This window comes from Kogia breviceps, chromosome 1 (genome assembly GCF_026419965.1).
Source record: "Kogia breviceps isolate mKogBre1 chromosome 1, mKogBre1 haplotype 1, whole genome shotgun sequence".
Taxonomy (NCBI): domain Eukaryota; kingdom Metazoa; phylum Chordata; class Mammalia; order Artiodactyla; family Physeteridae; genus Kogia; species Kogia breviceps.
Window position 1 is genome coordinate 159221202 of NC_081310.1, and position 26684 is coordinate 159247885.

At 36.7% G+C, this 26684-nt stretch overlaps 1 protein-coding gene across 11 annotated transcripts in view; it reads right to left on the minus strand.

The window, feature by feature from the left end:
• Positions 1–26684, minus strand: part of OSBPL9 (oxysterol binding protein like 9) — a 177604-nt gene that overhangs the window by 67630 nt on the left and 83290 nt on the right. For all 11 annotated transcript variants that reach the window (XM_059064077.2, XM_059064059.2, XM_059064067.2 and 8 more), the window contains one exon: positions 3247–3323. In XM_059064077.2, coding sequence (XP_058920060.1) covers positions 3247–3323 — 77 coding nt within the window. The remainder of the gene's footprint in view (positions 1–3246; positions 3324–26684) is intronic.

The following is a 26684-nucleotide window of genomic DNA, read 5'->3' on the forward strand; positions in this document are numbered from 1 at the left end:
GGCAGGAAAATATAAGTTCTAAAAGATTTCCATAAAAACACAGTTAAAATAAAATTTTGGCAGTTAAAGGAATAATCTTTAGCATCTATAAAATTGGATCATTTGTTTTTAGTTGTTTCCCAAGGCCACCACTATTACAACAAAGTTTATTTAAAAAAATGAATCCTTGAATCCTAAATTCCAATTTAGGAGCCAGAAATTTGTCTGCCCTCAGTAACAGGAACAACATTGGCAACATTCCTTAGCGGAATTTTCCTTTGTTGTAGGAACCCCAAGTAACTGGCTACTTCATACCATTTTACCTGTGGAAGCAGTGACACAACTATATTGCAATCATTTCCTTTGGGAAACAAAGGGCTTCAAGGGAGAAAAACAAAACACATCTATTTTCCTACATGATACAAAAATAAAATCTAATGAGGCCAGGGAAAACAATACATCTCAAAGTTCTCAATAAAGAGCAATATAAAAGCAAACTAGGGCTTTCCTGGTGGCGCAGTGGCTGAGAATCCGCCTGACGATGCAGGGGATACGGGTTCGTGCCCCGGTCCGGGAAGATCCCACGTGCCGCGGAGCGGCTGGGCCCGTGAGCCATGGCCGCTGAGCCTGCGCATCCGGAGCCTGTGCCCCGCAACGGGAGAGGCCACGGCAGTGAGAGGCCCGCATACCACAAAAACCACGAAAAAAAAAAAAAAAAAAAGCAAACTATACATCATGTGTTTGTTCATTAATTCCTTCAATTATTTCTTTATTTAGCTAACATTTATCGAGTACCATTTAGAATGCCATTGAGAGCACCATTTAGAATGTACAGGGGGTGGGAATGGTAAGAGTAGTAGTTGCATTAATAATGGCTTAAAATTTGCCAAGTTATTACTATAGCTAGGCATTATTTCAGCAAATTTACATTTAACTCATTTACTCATCAAAACAACCCTGTAAATTAGGTACTTTTATTATCTTCATTTTATAGATGAGGACATTGGAACTCAGAGTAATGTCAAGAATAAGTGGTGGCACTGGGATACAAACCAAGACATTCTGGTTCCAGAGTCAAGTCCTTCACCATCTCTGGGAAGAAAATCTTTACTTTTTTTGCCAATCAAATTAACATTTAATTACATACTTCTAAATGTCCTATCTTCTGCATGTATTAACTTTAGAAAATATATATATATAAATAACTCTTTTCATTACACCTATTTTAAAATATCAAAGCTATCAGAATCTAAGACTTCCCATTTTATTACACCTATTTTAAAATATCAAAGCTATCAGAGTCTAAGACTTCCCAAAGTTATCTTTTTCTTCATGTTATTCCCAAAGACATGTAAATTCTCTTCAAAGCAAAAGCTCACATATTCCAAAACTGGATCAAATTAAGTACCTGACCTTAAGGAGTCTGCATCCTAACCGACGAGGTGGGAATTATATATACTTTAAAGGATAACAAGAAGAATACGGTAAGGACTCAGTGAACTGTACAAGGAGTATGACATTCAAAGGAAAGAGATCACTGAGTTTGGGGGGTGGGGGAGGAGGGGTTGGTCAGGGGAAGCTCCACAGAAGACGTCAGTTCTGAACTGGGCTTTGAAGAAAAGAGGCAGAATGCAAAGGCAGAGTGGAGGCAGATGGCATTACAGCTCTAGAGACAGAGAGAGCATCATGTACAAGAATGTAGAGACCAGAAATGAAAAGATGTGTTCAGAGGAAAGCAAGTAAATGGCAGTACTCTAGTAGGTTTTTGTGGGGGTACAGTGGTGGAAATGTCTAGAAAGGCAGTCTGAGAATAGATCACATAGAGACTTGAGTATCAGTCTAACCAACTGTGGAGGGAATCTCATCTGCCACATTCAGTCTAATCTGAATCTTAAAATACTTATCTTCTTACTGGATCACAAATTTGCTAAAATGATGCTAGTCATTTATAAAACTGCCTAAGTTAAAAAGAAACTTATGAAGAAATTCATTAAAAAGAATTCATAGAATTTCTTCATAGAAATTATGAAGTTGCTTTTAAAAAAACATAGCTTACAGAGTAACTTACAGATCTCCTAGTTCAACTCCATATTCATTTCTTACAGTCTCTTAATAACAACTTCCTCATGTAATGTTTTTTAAGCCTCTGTTTGAATAACTTTCAAAGTGATGGGGAGTTTGCTATAGGACCTGGGATGTCCTATACTAACTTGTCTAGTCAAGCCAATTCCTGGACAAGTTAAGTAGAGATAAAGGACTATAAAACATCAGCTTTCTAGGATTCAAACCTGTAAATCAAAATAAAATAAAATCCTCTCTATATGCCACAATACAAGCTCTTTCAGTGGCGAATAAACATAGAAAACTATCATTAGTATGGTAGAGTAGACATTTGTTGTTTTTGTTACTTAGGATCTTTTTTTCCCAATTCTGACTTTGCTTGGGGGCAAAGGGGTTGGGGGGACCACCTTCTACTCTATAAGCTATGTGTTTCTGATGAAGCAGATAACATCCCATTTCCAGAGGAAGAACATATGGCTATGAAATTGTGATTGGTTAGGACTGGGAAAGTGATTGAAGCTGAGGTATCAGCACTAATCCTCTTAATCCAGAAAGAGCAATAGCCTCCTATAGACTTGGAGTTCCACCAATGGGAGGCTGAAATTGCTGCAACCATCTTACTACCACAAAGGGAGAACCTATCTAAAAATGAAGCCAACCCAGAAGAACTAAGACCTAGAAATAGAGATGAGGGATCTTGGTCCTCATGACATTGTTTAAATGCCTACTTCAAACCACACCCAAGCTAGACGTGCTTTTTTCTTTTAAACCAGTTTGGGTTTTTTCTTTCACTTTCATCCCTGAGAGTACTACCCAACACACATGATAACTGCCAAATCCTGTAAAAAGAAAAGTAGGTCAACTTCTCAGCACTTATCTATTATTGTACATTATTATATAATTTGGCTATACCAATAACCAACTATAGATACTAAATTTTTAAAATGAACTTGGCACATTTTAATTTTAACATAGCATTTCACTTTCAACATTGCCTTGCACTGTCTTGTTTCTAGACAAAAATCAGTATTTTATGCAGAAGAAAATGACTATAACTTTACTATATATTATAACACTGTAAAGGCAAAAAAAAAACAACTCAGAAATTAAAAGTTTTCCTTACATTCTATCAGTTATTTAAAAAAAAAAAGAACACAAACAAAAAAAACCTAATGAACTATCCAGAAGCCATGTAAAGACTCTTACTTGAAGCTGAAGAGTATGTCGAAGAATAGTTTCTTCTAAAGCATGGATCCACTTCTCTCGCTCATCAGCATCACGAGCTGGAATAAAAGTTTATAAAAATTAAAACCTTAATTTCTACAATATATCTCCATATTTGGAAGCAAAAATTTTAAACCATGATGCTAATAGAAAAGGTTTCTGGTTGTGCCATTTCCTTAATAGATTTATCTTTCTTTCCTTTCCAAAAATACAGCCATTTATATCAAAGGGAGTAAATGTGTTCAATAATAGCAGGCTACCTTCCCACTGAGAATAAACAGAAAAGCTAAAATAATTATTAAAAATAACTGTTTTGAAGGTATCAGAAAACAACAAGGTAGTAAAGAATTAACAGGCCAAAATCTAGGAAAAGACAAACATCTAGAAGACATGCCTGGTATATAGGGCCACTTTCCTCCTGGAGGCATTGTACATTCCAGGAGAGGAGTTGTAGATTGAGCAATTTCTTAAAAGCCTTGTCAGTATGTGTGGGCAGGGGGCATATGGGAACTCTATGTACCTTCTGCTCAATTCTTCTGTGAACTTAAAACTACTCTAAAAAATAAACTCTATAAAAAAAAAAAAAAAAAAAGAAGTCTTATCAGGCCAAAAATTGGAGACCAGGGCCCACCAAGAGTGGTGGCTCTGGCAAATAGCTCAAGTTTTGATTGGGACCTCAAAGGGCTGCACCTTGGAATTAAGAATAAAATAATTAAAATAATTGCTCAGTCATGTGGGTGGTCAGAAAAATCTTGATGCCTGAAATGGATTAAAACTCCCCCAGGTTTTTAGTGACTCTAAGCACCGAGCTAGCAAAAGCAAATGAAAATCTTTTCTGTAGAAAGATAACATAATCTCAGCTGCCAAATTATTTCTAGAAACAATTTTAAATACAATGTCTAGCACATAAGCAAAGATAACCAAAGATATACAAGGAGACAAGCACACATAAATGAAAATCAAATGACATAGAAACAGATGAACAAGAGCTCCGGATATCTGAACAAACAATCCTGCACTTTAAAAGTAACTATGCTTAATACATTCAACAAAAGACTGGAAATTTTGAAAGAGACTTAGAAACCATTTTATAAATGATATAGGTTTTTAAAATAATTGAATATAAATTGTAAAATTGAAAAACATAATAAGCAAAATTAAGAACTCAATGGATGAGTCTTACAGCAGATTAAATCAACTAAGAAACTGTGAGAGAACTGGAAGAGAGATCAGAAGAAACTCTTCAGAACAAAAGACAATGAGTCAAAGAGATAGAAAACATAGAAGAAAGAGCAACGTAGAGAGTAAGAGGGTGTAATGTGCATGTGATTGGAATACGAAAAAGAGACAAAAGAGAGAATGGAATAGAAACACTATCTGGCTAAGAATTTTTCAAAACAGATGAAAGACATTAAGCCACAGATTTCAGAAGTCCTAAGAAGTCTAAGCAGAATAAATCAAAAACAAACAAACAAACAAACAAAACCCCACAGCTAGGCACATCCCAGCAAAATTTACTGCAAACCAAAGACAGAGGAAATATCTTAAAAATAGTCACGGTGGGGGTGGGGGGTGGAGAACAGAGGGAGAAAGGAGGACAGATTACTTTCAAAAAAGTGATAATTAAATTGTGCTAGGTCTCAAAAGAAACCGTGGTGACCAGAAGACAAGACGGTACTATACTTAATGGCTAAAAGAAAATAACTTCCAATCTAGAATTTACTGAAAAATATCTTTCAGGAATTAATATGAAATAAAGTCATTTTCAGACAAACAAAAATCAGAGAATTTGTCACCAGCATACATTTATTAAAGAAAATTTGTAAAGGTATTCTCCATGCATAGAGAATAATGTCTAATGGAAAGTGGTAGAAGCAGGAAAAAGTGTAGAGTAACAAAAATGATAAGTACATGGGTAAAACTAAGTGAATATGGACTACATAAAATGATCATATCTTGTGAGGTTTTAAATAAATGTATACAAAATTAAAATGCAAAACAACTGCAAATAGACTGGGAAAGGGGAAATGGAGTTAAATAATTCCAAGGTTCTTACATTGTTTGCAAAGAAGATAAACTTACCAATTAACATTTGATTTTAACAACTGAAGGATTTTGTCATAATTTTTAGAGTAATCATTGAAAGGGTTTTTTTTAAGTGTTTAACTTCCAAAATAATAAAATTTTACAATCCAATAATAAAAAATAATCCAAAAATTCACAAAAAGGAGAAAAAAGAAACAATATGTAAAACAAAAAGGAAAGATGGTAAAATGGTAAATTTTTAAGCCTAAAAACATCAATAATTCAATTAAATGTAAATGAAGTAAATGCTCTAACTAAAAAAGAAAGGTTTTTAAACAAGATTTTATATGATGCTTACAAGAGATACTTATTAAATATAAGGGTACAGAAATATTGAAAATAAGAGTATAGAAAAAGATATACCATAGAAACACTAACTCCCAAAAGGTGATGTTATTTAAATCACATAAAATAGACATTACCACAAAAAGTCTTCAAGAGGCTCACTTTGTAAATACAAGTGTTCAATTAATCAGGAAGATATAAATATAAATTTATATGTAACTAAAATAACATGAAATATATACATACATTTTTTCAACATCTTTATTGGAGTATAACTGTTTTACAATAGTGTTAGTTTTTCCTTTACAACAAAATGAATCAGTTATACATATACATATGTTCCCATATCTCTTCCCTCTTGCATCACCCTCTCTCCCACCCTCCCTATCCCACCCCTCTAGGTGGTCACAAAGCACAGAGGTGATCTCCCTGTGCTATGCGGCAGCTTCCCACTAGCTATCTAATTTACATTTAAAAATACTCTATATAGGGGCTTCCCTGTGGCGCAGTGGTTGAGAATCTGCCTGCTAATGCAGGGGACATGGGTTCCAGCCCTGATCTGGGAAGATCCCACATGCCGCGGAGCAACTAGGCCCATGAGCCACAACTACTGAGTCTGCACATCTGGAGCCTGTGCTCCGCAACAAGAGAGGCCGCGATAGTGAGAGGCCCGCGCACCGCGATGAAGAGTGGCCCCTGCTTGCCACAACTAGAGAAAGCCCTCATACAGAAACAGAGACCCAACACAGCCGTAAATAAATAAATAAAAATTAAAAAAAATACTCTATATAAAAATAATTGAAAAATCATCCCACTAAGAAAACTCCAGGCCCAGAAAGTTTCACCAGAGCACTCTGTCAAACATTTAAGGAAGAAATAATGCCAATCTAACACAAAATATTCCAGAGAATAGAAAAAGAAGAACACTCCCCAACTCTTGTAAGGTCAACATAACTTGGATATTAACTTGACAAGACTATTATGAGAGAAAAGAATTTAAGGCAATTCTAGTGCAGTAAAATACATGCAAAAGTCCTTTATAAAATTGTAATATGTCAAGTCGAAGTTGAGTGTATTCCAGAAATACAAGGTTGATTGAGTATGCAAAAAATCAAGCAACATCCAACAATATAAAAATACATATGAACAAGGTTATTCACTGTAGCATTGCTTATAATTACAAAATATTGTAAAGAGCCTCAATACTAAGAGGAAGATGGCTGAATAAACTATGGAGTACAATGCAGGTGTAAAAAAGAGAACAAGGAAGATCACTTTTGAGTGATTTTTTCAGATACACTATTAAATGAAAAAATAGAAGAAAGAAGAGGATATAAGAAAATATACATGCATCTGCTTGTTTGTGCAAAATAAATAGAAGAAGGATGAACTATAAACTAAAGAGACTGGTTACCTACAAAGCACAGTGGGAAAGGATGGAAATCAGGGAAAACAGGAATGAGTTAGTAGCGATACAGAGGTAGCAACACTTCTCTGAATTTATTGTTTTTTATATACCTAGACTCTTGAGAACCACAGTAACATTTCACAAACGCTCCCCCTAAACAAATAATTTTAAATCAACCAGGATGGGGTGGGGGAAGCCAGAACAGAATATAAATAGTAATAAATTAATCTAACTGTATTACAAATGAATAAGACAATCACAAAGAAGGGTATGAGGAAGAAAAAATTGAACCCAACTAACTTTGAAAACAGTATTCTAACTAGATAATGCAAGGCTAAACCAAAACATAACCATACAAAAACACTGTACAAAAACTGCACAAATACTGTACATCTGGTTTTCATAGGAGTATAGTTTAGCAAACAAGTGAATATATTGTAGGTTATGAGAACCAGGTTTCTCACTGTCCGAGGGAAAAAAATTACAAATAAGGAAAGGGAGAAGGCTAGAATGAGCCATGTGGTGTTGGACTAGAATTGGAGGTATCAATATGAACTCAGGGTTTTAGATAGATAGACAGATACATACATACATAGGAAGTGCCTGAAAAAGAATGGGGGCACGTCAAAAGGAAACAGGAGCCAACCTGAAGGAGTTCCAATAACCAAAGCCTAAAGAATGTGAGCAACAGAATAACTGATAGTACTGAATTATAATTCATAGAATAAAATAAATATCTAAGAGTGCAATATTGATATAAATAAATTACTTGAAGAAGTAAATAAATAGGGAAGAAGGCACAGCTCTTTCTTCAGAAGAGTTACAATTCATAAGTATTGTAGGGATGAAAGAAATTTTTAAATCACCTTTAGACAAACACGACAGCAATAATTACTGCAGGCAAGATACACCAATGGCATACTGATAGCTAAAAACAGTGGGCAAAAGTTTGAGGAGAAACAGGATATTAGCAGAGTCTCAAAGTTATCTCCCCCAATATATTTATCAACTATGAAGGGAAGAACAGTACTTTCATGATGGAGAAGTCTGGCAGACACCACCTTAACCCAGTAATCAAGGTTAACATCACCAGTAACAAATTTCTTGATGCATACCATCCCCCCCCACAATATGACCCACTGAGAAGGAAACAGCATCATTTCTGTAGTAGTCTTGCAAAAAACACACAATCTCAATCTAATCATGAGAAAACATCAGATAAACCCAAACTGAGAGACAATCTACAAAATAACTAATACTCAACAAAAATGTCAAAGTCACGAAAGACAAGAAAAGAACAAGGAACTGTCATAACTAAATGCAATATGGGATCTTAGATTGAACTCTGGAACAGAAAGGGGGCATTAGAAGGGAAAAATCAAATGAGCTCTGTGTTTTAGTTAAAAGTATTGTACCAAATGGGTCAACTCAGGACATCAGAGCCTGAGCAACACAAGGAGGGCATACATCAAGCCAAGGGACAAGCTTGCACGGGTTATCAAAGCCAGCAGGATGAAGAGGGAAACTACACAGTGGAAAAGTGCAGCATGGAGAGTCAGAGCCCAAGAAAGGTGAGGAAGGAGTCCACATTGTCGGGGGCGGGGTCAGCCTGGCACAAAGTTTACCAGGCTGAGTGTAATGAGGGTGACATGCGCACAAGGAAGTGGGTGATGATGGGAAACTAATTACATACAGAAGGATTGATCAAATGAGTACATATATATAAAGGGTTTCTCACTGTTGGAAAATATTAATAGTTACAAAAGTGGTAAGGGAGAAAACCAGAATGATTTCTGTAATGTTAGATTGGAAATAGAGGTATCAGTATGAACTCATGGTTTTCAATATTTATGTAAATAAATACATATGGAAATATGGACATGAATACACATTTATGTACACATGTATATTACATTCATACGTTTCCTAGCTCTTGAGAGGGCCTGGGCACCATGACAGCCAACAGCAATAAGTACACCTAGCAGCAGGTATTGATTCTAAATACTATTCTCCATTAACAGGAACTAAGGGTCCTTGGAAAAATGGTTTATTCCCAGACTAGGACAGGGAAGATAGAAAATTAGTCTGGAACATCTTTTTTGGGCTAGAAAGTAAGGAAGAAAATACTCAGAGAATGATAGGAACATGTCAAGAGAACACAGAAGTCAGCTTAAAGAAAATCCTACTGGCCAAATCAAGGAAAATTTGAGCATTAAAATAAATAATGATAGTAAAGAATTATAATCCGTTGAGTAAAACAGGAAACCATGAGTTACTACTGATACACATAAATTGAAAGTTCGTTGAGGAATGGGATTCAGCATAGCTTCAAAATACCTCCCTACAAAATATTAAGGGAAAAAGACAAAATTTAACAACAAAAGCCTGGCAGATACCATCTCAATCATGTTATCACAGTAAATGTCATCAGTTATGGGACAAATTGAAATTCTGTGATAAAAATACAGAATCACTGCCATGATATTCAGGCCAGATATATAATCTGAATCATGAAGAAACATCAGGAAAAAACAAACTGAGAGACATTCTACAAAATAATTAGCCTATAATCTTTAAAAGTGTCAAGGACATAAAAGTCAAGGGAAGACTGAGGAACTGTTCCAGACTGAAGGAGGCTACAGAGACATGACAGCTAAATGCAAAATGTGATTCTGAACCAGATTCTTTTTCTATAAAAGACATTATTGGGACAACTGGCAAAACCTGAATAGAGTCTAAGGATTAGATGGTATTAATGCATCAGTGTTAATTTCCTGATTTTAATGGTTGCATAGTGTGTATACAGGAAAACTTCCTTGTTTGCAGGAAATATATAATAATAAAACATTCAGGGGTGATGGGACATCCAGTTAACAACTTACTTTCAAACAGTTCTGGGGTGGGGGGCAAAGTTCTTTGTACTGTATTTGCAACTTTTTTGTGTGAGATTATTTCAAATTTTTAAAAACTGTATTTTAAAGACATTATTATAATAAATCAAAGAAGACATAAATTAACAGAAATACTGTTTCATGGGTTGGAAGATTCAATACTATAACAGAATTAATCTATAGATTAAATGCAATGCAAATTAAAAGTCCAAAACACATTCTGGGTAATTTGACAAGCTAATTCTAAAATACAAATACAGGGAATTCCCTGGTGGTTCAGTGGTTACGACTCCACACTTCCACTGCCGGGGCCATGGGTTCAATCCCTGGTTGGGGAACTAAAGATCCTGCAGGCCATGCAGTGCGGCCCCCCAAAAACAACCAAAAAAACTCCAATACAATAAAATACAAAGACAAAATGGTACGAAAGGTAAAAAATATCAAAGGCTTTCTTGAAAAGAGAGAAGCATTCTTAGAGGATTTACTCTATCACATATAAAGTCTTACTATAAAGCTACAACAATTAAGAAAAAGTGGTACTGGAGCTAGGGTAAATAGCAAACCAATGAAACAGAACAGAGCCCAGAAACAGACCCACTCATAAAAATGGACACTTGGTTTGTGATAAGTGTGGTTCCAAAGAACAATAAGGAACAATCTTTCAATAAGTGGTGCTAGGACAATATGGGGGGATAAATGAAACTTGACCCAACCTTGTACTATACATAAAAATCAATTCCAGGTGATTACTTAATTCTTAAATATGAAAGAAAAACAATACATCTTCCAGAAGGTAAAACAGGAGAATATCGTCATAACTTTGGGATAGAAGAAAGCTTCTTAAACAGGGTACAAAACTTAGACAAGATATAAAGACAATGACATAAATTAAACTACATCAAACTTAACAATTGGGTTCATCAAAAGACACCATTGGGCTTCCCTGGTAGCGCAGTGGTTGGGAATCTGCCTGCCGATGCAGGGGACACAGGTTCGTGACCCGGTCCGGGAAGGTCCCACATGCCGCTGAGCAGCTGGGCCCATGAGCCATGGCCGCTGAGCCTGTGCGTCCGGAGCCTGTGCTCCGCAGTGGGAGAGGCTGCAACAGTGAGAAGCCCGCATACCACAAAAAAACAAAACAAAATAAAACAAACAAACAAAAAGACACCATTTAGAGAATATCATGGTAAACAACTGTGACATATGAAATTAAAGCACATGGACTCCAGAGCCAGAACGTCCAGGTTCAACTCTGAACTTTGCTGTCTATTAAACCATATGACTTTCAACAAGTTACTTAACCTTTTTAAGTCTCAGTGTTCTCATCTGTAAAATGAAGACAGTAATAGAATCTATCCCATAAGGTTATTACAAAGATTAAATGAGTTAGTCCAAATATAACACTTGGACAGATAAATGGCATAAGGTAAGTGCTCAATAAGCAGTAATTATTATTATCATCACTGTTGAGCATTTATTATAACTTATCCCTGACTCCATGAAGCTCAAAAATCTGGCAAAAAAGACAGATTTGTATTTAGCTGTATAAATACATGGCTTATGTCACCACCAAAGGGTATGAATGAAAAAATCAGGGAAGAACTCCTTAAGGAGTTTAGATCTTAAAGAATAGTAATTAGTTTGTCAAATAGAGAAAGATAAGGACATCCTAAAAGTGGAAAGACACTAACAAAGGCACTTAAGCATGAAAAGGGGGAAAAAAACTGGGAAAAAAAAACTGGGAAACTGGTTTCAATGTGTCTAGAACAGTGGGCTGACAGGGGAAGAGGAAATGGCAAAAGTTTTGGATCCCATCCCAAGGAGTGTGAATGGCCTTTATGACAATGGGGAGCCCCTGAAGAATTTCAAGCATGAGAGTGACATGGTCTAATTTGCATATTAAAATTATCAATCTGGCAGCGCTGTGGACAATGAAAACTGAAGGTGGCAAAAATAGAGGTGGCATTCCAGTTAGGAAGTGCTTGTGAGAGTGAGGCCTGAACTGAGAGACGTCTGGGACGTGACGTGAGGCGCCATTCTCACTGCCATCAGGGCACCAATAGCAATCACCTTTAAATCTGCCACCAGATCCTTCCTTGACACAGTCCCTCTCTCTACCCTTTCTTTCCATCCCTACTGACAACATGCTCGTTCAAGCTCTCATACAGTCTCATGCCTGTAAACAAAACATCACCACAAAAGAAGTACATGTGCTTAACTCTGCTAACTCGAATGCAGCCTGCACACCTCACTCAGATTTGAGCTTATATTGCAAGGTTGCTTCCATCAAAAACCTCAACATTCTCCCATACCCTACTGAATGTACCTAACCTCCCTGTCTAACAGTAAAAGTCCTCCACATCTTTTATTTCATGCCTCTTTTATACGAACCAAACCATCTTCTCATTGGCCCCTAAACACGCTAAACGAATTGTTTTCCTGTTCATGGCATACTTTCCCCCTCCTCGAATCTTAACACTGACTCTACCTTCCTTCCCATCTTTAAGCCCCAAGTGCCTCAGAACAAGTCCTAGTTCTCCTCCTTTTGACATGCCTCCATTCTTTATCATGCACTTACTATGTATGTATGTATGTATGTATGTATGTATGTATGTATCTAAAATCATGAGTTCATATTGATACCTCCAATTCTAGTCCAACACCACATGGCTTATAGGCTCGCTGGCATAAAGATAGATATATAGGCCAATGGAACAGAGGAGAGCCCAGAAATAAACTCTTGTATGTATGGGCAAATGATTTTTGACAAGGGTGCCAAGACTACACAATAGGGAAAAGACAGTCTTCAACAAATGGTGCTGGAAAAAGTGGATATCCACATTCAAAAGAATGAAGATGGACCCTTACCACATACAAAAACTGACAGAAAATTTATTTACTTATTTAGTTAGTTAGTTATTGACACTCTGTGCATCTTGCGGGATCTTAGTTCCCTGACCAGGGACTGAACCCAGGCCCATAGCAGTGAAAGCACGGAGTCCTAACCACTGGACTGCCAAGGAATTCCCTGAAAATGTTTTAAAGACTTAAATGTAAGACCTAAAACTATTAAAATCCTGGAAGAAAACATAGGGGGAAGTCTTTAGAACATTGGATTTGCAGGGGTTTCTTGAATATGATACCCAAAGCACAGGCAATAAAATTTAAAAATAGACAAATAGAACTACAGTAGTCCCCCTTTATCCAAAGTTTCACTTTCTGCAGTTTTGGTTACTCCCCCACGCCCCCACTCCATGGTTAACCAGGTCCTAAAATATTAAATGGAAATAAACAATTCATAAGTTTTAAACTGTGCATCATTCCGAGTAGCTTGATGAAATCTCACACCGTCCTGCTCTGTCCTGTCCAGGATCCCCAACCATTGACATAATGGGCTTCTTACACCCAACAATCAATACTGTCATGGTTCCATGATCCACCCTAAGCAGATGATCCTCCTTCCAATGCATAATCGGGTCAATGGTAGCCTAATGTTACTTCATAATGCCTTCATCATTCACCTCACTTCACTCATCACTAGGCATTTTATCATCTCACATCATCAAAGGAAGAAGGTGAGTACAGTACAATAATATATTTTGAGAGAGGCCACATTCATATAACTTTTATTACAGTATCATTATAATTGTTCTATGTTATTATTGTTGTTGTTAAACTCTTACTGTGCCTAATGTATAAATTAAACTTTATCATAGGTATGTATATATAGGAAAAAACACAGTATATATAGAGCTCAGTACTACCTGCGGTTTCAGGCATCCACTGGGTGTCTTGGAATGTATCCCCGTGATACGGGGGGACTACTGTACAACAAACTTAAAAATTTCTGTGCATCAAAGGAAACAATCAACACAGAGAAAAGGCAACCTAAAGAATAGGAGAAGATAACTGCAAATCATATATCTGATAAGGGGTTAATATCCAAAATACATATGGAACATCTACAACTCAACAACAACAACTTGATTAAAAAATGGGCAAAGGACAGCAATCAAACAAGAAAAAGAAGTAAAAGGTATCCAAATTGGAAAGGAAGAGGTAAAACTGTCATTATATGAAGATGACATGATACTATATACAGAAAACCCTAACGACTCCACACAAAAACTATTAGAACTGATAAACGAATTCAGCAAGGTAGCAGGATATAAGATTAACATACAGAAATCTGTTGCATTTCTTTACACTAACAATGAAGTATTAGAAAGGGAAGGTAAACCAAAAATTCCTTTAAAAATCCCATCAAAAAGATGAAATACTTAGGAATAAACCTGACCAAGGAGGAAAAAGACTTATATGCTGATAACTATAAAATATTGATAAAGGAAACTGAATATGATTCAAAGAAATGGAAAGATATCCCTTGCTCTTGGATTGGAAGAATTAATATTGTTACAATGGCCACACTACCCAAAACAATCTACAGATTTAATGCAATCCCTATCAAATCGCTCATGACATTTTTCACAGAACTAGAACAAATAATCCAAATTTATATGGAACCATAAAAGACCCCAAATTGCCAAAGCTATCCTGAGGGAAAGGAACAAAGCTGGAGGCATAACCCTCCCAGACTTCAGATAATACTACAAAGTTACAGTAATCAAAAGTGTGGTTAGGGCACAAAAACAGACATATGGATCACTGGAACAGAATAGAGAGCCCAGAAGTAAACCCACACACCTATATGGTCAATTAATCTTCAACAAAGGAGGCAAGAACATACAATGGAGAAAAGAAAGACAGTCTCTTCAGCAAGTGGTGTTGGGAAAGCTGGACAACTGCTTGTAAATCAATGAAGTTAAAATACACCCTCACACCATACACAAAAATAAACTCAAAGTGGCTTAAAGACTTAAATATAAGACACCATAAAACTAGAAAAGAATACAGGCAAAACATCCTCTGACATAAATCATACCAATGTTTTCTTAGCTCAGTCTCCCAAGGCAATAGAAATAAAAGCAAAAATAAATAAATGGGACCTAATCAAACTTACAAGTTTTTGCACAGCAAAGGAAACCATATACAAAATGAAAAGACAACCTATAGAATTGGGAGAAAATACTTGCAAACGATGCGACCCACAAGGAATTAATTTCCAAAATATACAGAGAGCTCATACAGATCAATACCAAAAAAACCCAAATAACCCAATCAAAAAAATGGGCAGAAGACCAAAACAGACATTTCTCCAAAGAAGACATACACATGGCCAACAGGCACATGAAAAGATGCTTAACATGTCTAATTATTAGAGAAATGCAGATCAAAACTACAATGAGGTGTCAGCTCACACCAGTCAGAATGGCCATCATCAGAAAGTCTACAAATAATAAATGCTGGAGATGGTGTGGAGAAAAAGGAACCCTCCTACACTGCTGCTGGGAATGTAAATCAGAGCTATCACTATGGAAAACAGTATGAAAGTTTCTTAAAAAAAACTATAAATACAGTTACCACATGATCGAGCAATCCTACTCCTGGGTATATACTGGAAGAAAACGCTAATTTGAAAGATACATGGCACCCCAGTGTTCACAGCAGCACTATTTACAACAGCCAAGACATGGAAGCAACCTAAATGTCCACCGACAGAGGAATGGATAAAGAAGATGTGGTATACTCACAGTGGAATACTATTCAGCTATTAAGAAAGAATGAAATAATGTCATTTGCAGCAACATGGATGGATCTAGAGATCATCATACTAAGTAAAGTAAATCAGAAAGAGAAAGACAAATACCATGTGATATTGCTTATATGTGGACTCTAAAATATGACACAAATGAACTTATTTACGAAACAGAAACAGACTCACAAACATAGAAAACAAACTTATGGTTACCAAAGGGAAAAAAGGATGGAGGAAGGATAAAACAGAAGTTTGGGATTAGCAGATACAAACTATTATATATAAAATAAACAACAAGGTCCTACTGTATAGCACAGGGAACTATATTCAATATCCTGTAATAAACCATAATGGAAAAGAATATGAAAAAGAATATGTATGTATATATGTATAACTGAATCACTTTGCTGTACACCAGAAACCAACACAACATTGTAAATCATCTATATTTCAATTAAAAAAAATTTTTTAACATCTTTATTGGAGTATAATTGCTTTACAATGGTCTGTTAGTATCTGCTGTATAACAAAGTGAATCAGCTATACATATACATATATCCCCATATCTCCTCCCTCTTGCGTCTCCCTCCCACCCGACCTACCTCACCCCTCTAGGTGGACACAAAGCACAGAGCTGATCTCTGTGCTATGCGGCTTCTTCCCACTAGCTATCTCTTTTACATTTTTTAGTGTATATATGTCCATGCCACTCTCTCACTTCATCCCAGCTTACCCTTCCCCCTCCCCATGTCCTCAAGTCCATTCTCTACATCTGCATCTTTATTCCTGTCCTGCACCTAGGTTCTTCAGAACCAAAACAAATTTTAAGGTTAAAAAAAAAATGGGCAAAGGACTTGAATAGACATTTCTCCAAAGAAGACATACAAGTGGCCAATCAGAACACAAAAGGATGCTCAATATCACTAATCATTATGGAAATGCAAATCAAAACTACAACGAGAGGGACTTCCCTGGTGGTGCAGTGGGTAAGTATCCACCTGCCAACGCAGGGGATATGGGTTCAATCCCTGGTCTGGGAAGATCTCACATGCCACGGAGCAACCAAGCCCATGCGCCACAACTACTGAGGCTGCGTTCTAGAGCCCGCGTGCCACAACTAATGAGGTTGCACACCACAACTACTGAAGCCCGCACGCCTAGAGCCCATGCTCCGCAAAAGAAGCCACTGCGAGGAGAAGCCCGCGCACCACAACAAAGAGTAGCCCCTGCTCGCCACAACTAGAGAAAGCCTGTGTGCAGCAATGAAGACTCAACACAGCCATAAATAAATAAAATTAAATCTTTAAAAAAAACACCAAAAAACCTACAATAAGATAATCCCTTCACATCCATCTGGATGGCCACTATATCAAAAGAAGAGAAAATAGACGCCTTGGCGAGGATGCGGAGAAGTTGGAGCCCTTGTTGGTGGGAATGTAAACTGGTACAGCCACTATGGAAGACAGTACAGAGGTTCCTCAGAAAATTAAAAATGGAATTACCATATGATCCAGCAATTTAAATTTTGGGTATATACCACAAATACTCAAAGCAGAATCTCAAAGAGATATTTGCACATCCATGTTCATCACAGCATTATTCACAATAGCCAAGGGCTGGGTGCCACCCAAATGTTCATCAACAGATGAATGGATAAAGAAAATGTGAAAGATACACACAATGGAATATTATGCAGCCTTTAAAAAGGAGAAAACCATGTCATATGCTATGACATGGATGAACTTTGAGGACATTATGCTAAGCGAAATAAGCCAGTCACAAAAGGACAAATACTGTATGATTCTACTCATATGAAATATTTAAAGTGGTCAAAATCATAGAAACAGAAAGTAGAAATGTGTTTACCAAGGGTTGGGGGTGGGGAAGAGGGAGAGGGAATTAGTGTTTTGCACGTATAGAGTTTCAGTGTCACTAGATGAAAAAGTTCTAGAGATCTGCTCCACTACAACGCGAATATGTACTACTGACCTATACACTTAAAAATGATTAAGGGACTTCCCTGGTGGTGCAGGGGTTAAGAATCTGCCTGCCAACGCGGGTGATACGGGTTCGACCCCTGGTCTGGGGGGATTCCACATGCTGTGGAGCAATTAAGCCCGTGCGCCACAATTACTGAGCCCGCCTAGAGCCCACAAGGCTCAACTACTAGGGCCGTGTGCTGCAACTACTGAAGCCTGCATGCTTAGAGCCCATGCTACGCAACAAGAGAAGCCACCACGATGAGAAGCCCAGGTACTGCAATGAAGAGTAGCCTCCGCTCACCGCAACTACAGAAAGCCCATGTGCAGCAATGAAGACCCAACACAGCCAAAAAAAAAAAAAAAAAAAGGTTCAAGATAATACATTTTATGTGTTTTTTACGATAGTTTTTTGCTTTTGTTTCTTTGCGGTAAGCGGGTCTCCCACTGTTGTGGCCTCTCCCGTTGCGGAGCACAGGCTCTGGACGCGCAGGCTCAGCGGGCCATGCATGGCTCACGGGCCCAGCCGCTCCGCGGCATGTGGGATCTTCCCAGACCGGGGCACGAACCCGTATCCCCTGCATCGGCAGGCGGACTCTCAACCACTGCGCCACCAGGGAAGCCCAATAGTTTTGGGTTTTTTTTTAATGGATGCTTGGACTAAATTGTCCCTTCCAGCTGAAAATTCAATATTCTCTTAGTCTGACTAACCTAGCCAACCTTGTCCCATTCTCTCAAGAGGCAGTAAACAAACCTCTACCCTACTGTATCTAATAGGAAAAATATCTTTGTGGTTATGAAGCACCAATGAGATATCTCGTTATTATTCAATCATAATAAATTATTTGTTGATTAGAGAAATAAAAATACGGTAATGATATACACAATTCACAATCCACCTGCAGAAACAGCTCTCTAGAAGTAAAATTAAACCTGTACTAACTCTGAATGAACCCCTGCTAAAAGGGCCCAATTTAATGAATTAGTTAAAACAACTTATAGATAGTACATTATCTTCCCCAAATCTATATAGGTTAACACTTCCTCCCTCTTTTTATGTTATTTATACATTCAGCTTATCTCTAGGATTCCTTCTCTAGCACCTACCTCTCCTCTTCATTACATTTTTCAAGCTCTCTTTCCATTCTCTTAGCCTGTGGACTCCAAATTTTGTTTGGCTGTGACCCACAATAAGAAATACATTTATAACATGGCATCAGTTCACAAACACATAAACACATATGTGTGTACATACACGTATACATGTAAAACTGAACAGTAGTTTCACAAAACAATGTATGCTCTTACTACATGCCATAAGCACTGGTATTTTCTCTGCTGTACTTTACTTTTTAAGAAATGTTTATCTTGGCCCACTAAATACCTTTCACAATTCTCTAACGGATTGCCATCCATGGTTTGGAAAACACTTCTCTAAGCCCCACAAAGCTATTGCTTAAACTGTATAGTGTAAAGGCTAAGAAGGGCTCTGATACCCAGCTTTTCCCTTATTCACCCAGCCCTTGGGCAACTCACTTAAACTCTCTGAGGTTTACTCTCCTCATCTGCAATCTGAGGATAGTAATACTACCTATGGGCATGACAATAATACCTAGACTTCATAAGGTTATTGTGAGGTTTAAGTGAGATAATTAATCTGTACAATATTTACCACAGTACCTGACATAAACTAAAATATCAGTATGTTAGACTCACAGATATGGAGAACAGATTTGTGGTTGCCGAGGGGGAGAGGGGGAAGGAAGGAGTGGGAATTTGGGTAGCAGATGCAAACTATTATACATAGGATGGATAAACAAGATCCTACTGTATAGCACAGGGAACTATACTCAATATCCTGTGATAAACCATAATGAAAAAGAATATGAAAAAGAATATATATATGTATAACTGAATCGCTTTGCTGTATAACAGAAATTAACACAACATTGTAAACCCACTATACTTCAATAAAATTTAAAAATGTATGTTATTATTATCACATACAGCCTTAAGAGAAAACAAGTTCTACTAATAATCTGATAAATGATTAGTCAGAGAAAATAAGTAGGGAAGAGATTATTGGTAACTCCTAATTCCCAATAATGCCTGGCCTATATAGAAACAATATAAGGCACACAGAAAGAGAAACAACATTCATCCAGTAAGTAAAATACATTTTCAGGATTTTATAATCTTAGCTCTTTTATTACATATCTATTTACATTTCCTACATTATACATATTTAAAGTAGATTTTTAAACAAGTTTCCAAAACTCCTATACCTTACCATTCCTGATCCCACTATTTAGGAATCTGTCCTCCTCGTCATATTTTCTTCTCCTTTAAGACATATGACAAACTATGAATAAACTACTGCTTGTTTGCAAAAGGAAGTGGTTATTTGCCTGTCTTGTAACTGAAGCAAAAAGAAGAATTAGCCTCTATAATCAGGATGCCCTTCTTTTCTCTGAAAGTTGTTGTGAAATGAAAACATTATGCAAAACCATATTTATAAGATTAAATGCTGAGACACTACTCAAATACCTACTGAGCCCCAATATGCACGAGGTACTATGTTGGAGTTATGAGCAAGGATAAGACAATCTGCAATCTCAAGCAATTTAGTCTCTTTACAATCACTTGGTTGAGTAACGTATTGTTTAGTGAGGTGTTATCTTCACCCATTCTAAGAGCCTCTGATACCTGCTTATTAGCATCCTATACGTTCTTCTGTGCTACACTGAAATGTCACCTTCTCCATATATGTTACTCATGAAAAAGGGATCTGCTCTCTCCTTCTTTTAATTTATTCAAATGTTCCCATGCTCAGGTAGTATATAAATATATGCCATAAACCAGTCATTGTCTGAGGCATTAGGGGCCCAGCTTTGAGTTTACCGCTCTAGTCCAGCAATTTGGCAGATCCAAATCTACCTTTTCTTACTTCCCAATATACTCCTCCACAAACCATTACATTTCAGTTACACTGTACTTACTATTCACATGACTCACAATTCCCAGTTTTTGCTCAAGTTGTTTCTTCCACTGAAATGCCCGAGTCCTGTCTCTGTGTAAATAATAAAAGCTAACTCTACTGAGCACTTAATGTGTCAGCACTGTCTGACACTTATGTCTAAACATACATGTAGTAACTAATTAAATCCTCACAACAACTACATGAGATAGGTATTATTATTTTCCTTATTTTCCAGAATAGAGAAACAGAAAAGTTTGGTATTTTGCAATGATGTACCACTGAGAAAGGAGCCAGTAAAAATTAAGTCTCTAGGCTTCAAGCAACCCTAGCCCTGTTAAATAAGCCTCATCCCATGCCCTTCTTACTAGACAAAGTCCTTCTCAAGAGATAACAGTATAAATTTTCCACTTTGGAGATAGTATATGAAATAGAGAAAAACAAGAGCCCAAAACTCTAATCAGAAAACTTGGATTCAAGTCCCAGTTTCACTACTTTTGTGTGACCTCAGGAGGACAGGACTTAATAACTAGTTATATACACAAATTTTAAAAGGGGTAAACATCACCAACCACCTCAAAGGTCTACTGTGAAAATCGGGTGAAATAACATATATAATAACACTGGGAGTACAAGGAGGTCAAGGGGTCCTTAGGGCAACACTGTTTTCAGGACAATACTAAAACGCTATCTGTGTTTTTCACTATGTTGACATTGGCACCAATGGTGCAAGAACAATGGTGGTGAAACTGCTGGCACCTCAGCACAAATGGAGGCCATGGCACCAAACTGAACTTGTAATCATTATATTCTTCACCACCATGTACTAGAAGAAAAAAAAAAATTCCTGTTTCATTCAAGAATGCCCTTGAAGAAACAGTAAATTACTATTACATTTTGACCCTTGAGTATATGCTTTGTAAATAGTCTGTGTGACAAATGGGAAGTAAACATAAAGCACTGCTGCTGCATATCAAAGTATAATGATTATTTCAAGGAAAAGCACTTGTGCATTTGTCTGAATTGTGAACTAAGCAGCTCTTTCCTCATGGAATATGATTTTTACTTGACAGAACAACTGACAAACTCTATTATTCACACTGGGGTATTTGGCAGACATTTCCCTGAAAATAACCTGTCATTTGTTGTCATTTGACAGTATTTGTTGCCAATTATAGAATTCAGGCTTCCAAGCAAACATTAGCATTTTAGAAAAGCTGTGTTCACCAGCCACTATGACTTTGACAGATTTTCAATACTTAAAGCCTTTTCTGATGAGTTTGGGACAATATGAACAAATATAATTTTTTATGTGATATAATGAAATGTGTCAATACTTGGAAGATTTGTATATGACCAACGCATGATGTTACAGAATCATACATAGGGTGAAAGATCCATTCAAAATGCCAGACAGACCTATGGATTTAAATGTAGAGTATAGAGTATTTTCATATATAAATTTCATTGTTATAGTTTCAGATTCCACACTGCAACTAACCTTTAAGAAACTATCACTTGTTGAGTTTTGGTCAAGTATCAAAGAAGCATATTCACATTATCTGAAAAGGCTATTAAAATACTCCTCCTCCCTTTTCTAACTACATATCTGTATGAGGCTATATTTTCTTCATATACTTCAACCAAAACAACATATCACAAAAGAATGAATGTAGAAGCACATATGAGAATCCAGCCATCTTCTATTAAACCAGACATTTAAAAGATTTACAAAAATGTAAAACAATGTCATTCTTCTCACTATTTTTTTTTTGTTTGGGAAAATGGTTATTTTCCCAATCTGATGCATATTTTCTTAATTCTCAAAGCCTGACATGTTCTTAGAAACTAACTGATACTCATAATTACCAGACAAATGATAATTGCCATCTTCTCAAATGATACTTTCTCAATGAAGTCTCCTGACCAGCATACACTAAAACCTGGCCCCCCAACCCAGCATTCCCTGTTCCCCATATCCTGCTGTACATTTTCTTTTCTTCACTGTATTTATCCCTTGTTTTATATATATTTATATATGTACAAATGTGTACATTTTTACATACCTATGTTTGTATATATTCATATGTGTTTATTATTTACTGTCTGTCTCCTGTCACTGAAATGTAAGCTCCACAAAGGCAGGGATCTTTATTTGTTTCATTTATTTATGTATCCCAAGCCTCTAGAATTATGCCAGGCAAATAAGTGTTCAATAAATATTTGTTAAATGAGGAATAATGATTGCAATGATTTCATTATTCAGTGTATGGTTCCATGCTTTATATTTGGAATCTAAAAATAGGTTGGATTTCCTAACAAATCATTAGTTTTGCTTAGTATCCTTTAAAGCTGCCATAACTGGCTCCCTCAAAGATTTATGAACAGTTTTAGCTGAAGTCTCCAAACTGCTGAATAAAATAAAATCAAATATTTACAAAAGGCTTTCTCCACCACAGCTTCTGCTTTGACTATCTGAAGTAATACTGTGCTTCTCCTGGACAGAGTCAGCATTGTATTGGGCAACTGGATATCTTTGAATACGTCAAAGCAGACAATGAAAATCCGATGTAGATTAATTGGTTATTTTCAATTCACTCTACAACCACATGCTTCCAAGTCAAGTTATTCCTGGTAACTGAAAATTCTCACCAAATTTGTATGTAACTATATCCTAATAATTTTAGCTCCTGCAGAAGATGTGTCCTAACTATTTTAACTCCAGCTGTTAGTAAAGGGGTCACTATTCCTTAATCTTGAATTTAAGAAAAATTAAGATTTGAGTTTTCAATCTTTAAGACTTACAATACTAAGGAGGGGAGAAAAAAATGTTAGGAATAGGTTGGTTTTAGAGAGCTCACCCAGACATCAATAAGGAGGGAGATGTGGCAGAACAAAGGCCAGAAAAAAAAGAGAGAAGGAAGTTGAAAAGGATCCACACAGAAACTGTGAAAGTAAGAAGTGATAAAGACCTGGACTATGTAAGTGACTGAAGGAATAGAAAAAGGGTAGAATCTAATGGCCATGGTTACTCATGTGATGTAGGGGCAATGTAGGGGATGCAGATGTAGAAAAAGAGAAGCCTTCAAATTTGGCTAACTAGGTAAATGGAAGTGCTATTTCACAACATAGAGAATACAGGAAGAAAAACAGGTTGGGAATGGTGGGTTGCAAAATATTATTTGGGGTTTGAAGAGACCCAGATTCAATGAATTCTGAAATTTGGTAAACCTGACCTTCTGAAAAATCTTATTATCAAAAGTTTTACTGAATTCATTACTTTTTACAGTCAGTATATATGTTGCTAGAAAATACTCCCTCTCCAGAAGCCAAAAAGTAAAATACATCTTTAATGCAAGAAGCTGAGAAGCTGAAGCCAAGTATTAGTTCAAGAGGAGTAATACAGTTTGACTCTTGAACAACATGGGTTTGAACTGTGTAGGTCTACTTCTACATGGATGTTTTAAAACAGTAAATAACATAAATCACAGTTGTTTGAATGCACAGATTTGGAACAACAGATATGGAGGAACCATGGATACGGAGAGCTGGCTATAAATTATAGGTGGATTTTCAACTGCCCAATGGACCGGGACACCTACCCCATGTTGTTCAAGGGTCAACTGGATAGAACTTCAAAAATACTTTCACTGACTACCAAGGTTAAGGGTTATTCAGAAAAAAAGAATGCTGTGACAGAATCACTCAACTTTTGAATTAGGCAATAAAAGGAAAAAGATGGGGAAAAATTAATACATGTTAGAAAATTCAGGAAGAAAATGAAAGCAGGGCAAATAAAATATATCTATAAGAAAACAGAATTTGCTACTTAATTCTTTTGTCCACTTCCAAGGCAAACAAGGCCAAAATACATGTGGTCTAACAAAGTATCAGAATCATATTAATAAGAAACTATAATGATGGATTTATGTTACTTTAAATAATGCTTAGTCTTCTGAAGACAGGTATTATTCCTTATAGACAGAGAATAGGGACACCCTTTAGACTTAAAACATAAAAATGTAGGGAATTCCCTGGTGTTCCTGTGGTTAGGACTGCCCTTTCACTGCTGAGGGCACAGGTTCAATCCCCGGTTGGGGAACTAAGATCCCGCAAGCCACACGGTGTGGCCAAAAAAAAAAAAAAAGAAAAAAATGTAATATATATGCAAATATATCTTCAGGATATAAAGTGTAGTAGAGGCACTACTGCATTATAATTTTAAGCTATTCCTAGGGAACCGTTCTGAAGGTTTCACTCTGCCTCCAGTAGCTCTCCAAGGAATTCTGCTCAGGGCACAGAGCTAGCAATAAGCTACTTCCTTCCTTCTCTATATGCAGCGGTTAGCTGTTAATATAATATCTTCACCTTCCTTTAGGAAAGTATATATTTCCAGAGCAGACTGCAGTATAAACTCAGACATAAACTCAGTGCATTCCACAAGCTTTAACTCTATCCTGTAAAATACAAGCTAGATATATAGTAACTTGTCATTGATGCAGCCCTCCCTACAATTTAGGACTTATATAATTTATACCAAATCACTATACTTAAACCAATTCACTAAGTACAAAGTGTAAAAAACATTAAAAGAAATTCTTAATGATGATAAATCATGCTAAAAATATATTAGACAACAATGTTAGCTTAATTCTAGTGTCTACATATAAAACTAGGAAAGGGCATTTCTTTCCAGATAGCCTATAATTCAGATTTCCTTCTCTCTGTCCACCATGAACGAACCTGTCCATATTACTAAAACTGTACATTGCATTTATGGCATTACCCTGATATATCTCATTAACCTAAAAATGTAGACTCCTGAAAGGAAAGGACTCAGTTTAGTTCACATTTGAAAGTGCTGCAAGATGGCTAGAAACTTCAACACAAAGAACATGGTCAAGAGTCAATTTATATACTTCAGTCATATTCTACTCATAGTCTTCCCATTAAAAAATCAGAGTATACCTTGTGTAAGTAAAAGTCAGATCCTGCTCCCCATGTATGAGTACTTCTTTTCAAGCTTAAGTCACTAGTCTTGTGACTCTTAACTGAAGACTATTTTCTCAGGGATCTGAAGCTCTGAAGCCTCCTACAGGGGGATAACACCACATATTTTTCTTAAACAATTGCATTTACCCTGACATATTCCAAAGTCACAATTTCATTCAACAAAATATTTATTGAGGGCATATGTGTCCTTAGCAGGTAGGCACTGGTGACACAGCAATGAAAAAGACACAGTCCTTGATACATCTGAAAGAATAGTGCCACCATCCTCCCATTACTCTGTCAGAAAGCCGGGGATAATTCTCAACTTCTTTTCCCCTATCTTCTTACATGCAGTGAGTCACCAAATTCTGTCTGTCATATATATTTTTTTGTTTGTTTATCCTCTCTGGGGCACTCTTATTACCTTTGTTTAAGACCTCATCACCTCTCACCAGAACCTCCCCAGTAAGCTCCAAACCAGGCTCCTTGCCTCCAATCTTACATCTCTCCAAAGCATCCCACAAACAGCTCCCAGTGTTCCTTCTAAGCCACAGAGGTGACAATGACATTTCTGTGACTAAAATACCCGATGCTTCTCCCTAATATACAGAAAAGGCGTTTTAGTTGATCATTCTGGTAATATGAGACTTTTGATGATCTATCTCATTCCAGACTGAACTCAAGCTCCTCCTCACCTCCCGTGTATTCTCAAATGTCCTACACTTCTTACATTTCCTTAATAAATCATCCTTTTTCATACTCCCAAGCTTTTGCACATACTTTCTCTTTACCTGGAATGTTTTCCTCCTTTTTCTGCAGTTTGGTAAACGTTCTTTCCTTTCACCTGTATCCCTGCCTAATTATATCTCTTTTTCATCCTTCAAACCTTGTGTCAAAACCTCCTCTTCTGTGAAGTCTTCCTGCCTCCACCAGTTCTCTCATCTGCATTTCCAAATGTCTCTATCTCCTTTACTTTGTACTGTAATTAGCTGTTCCAAAATATGTACCTTGGGGTAAGTGATTAGCACTCTATGCCTCAGTTTCCTCAAAACTATTTCTCAGGGTTGTTAAAAGAGTGAAATGAGAAAATGCATGTAAGCCTTTGGTATGGAACCTGCACAAACTGCTATCCTCATTATTGTCTTTC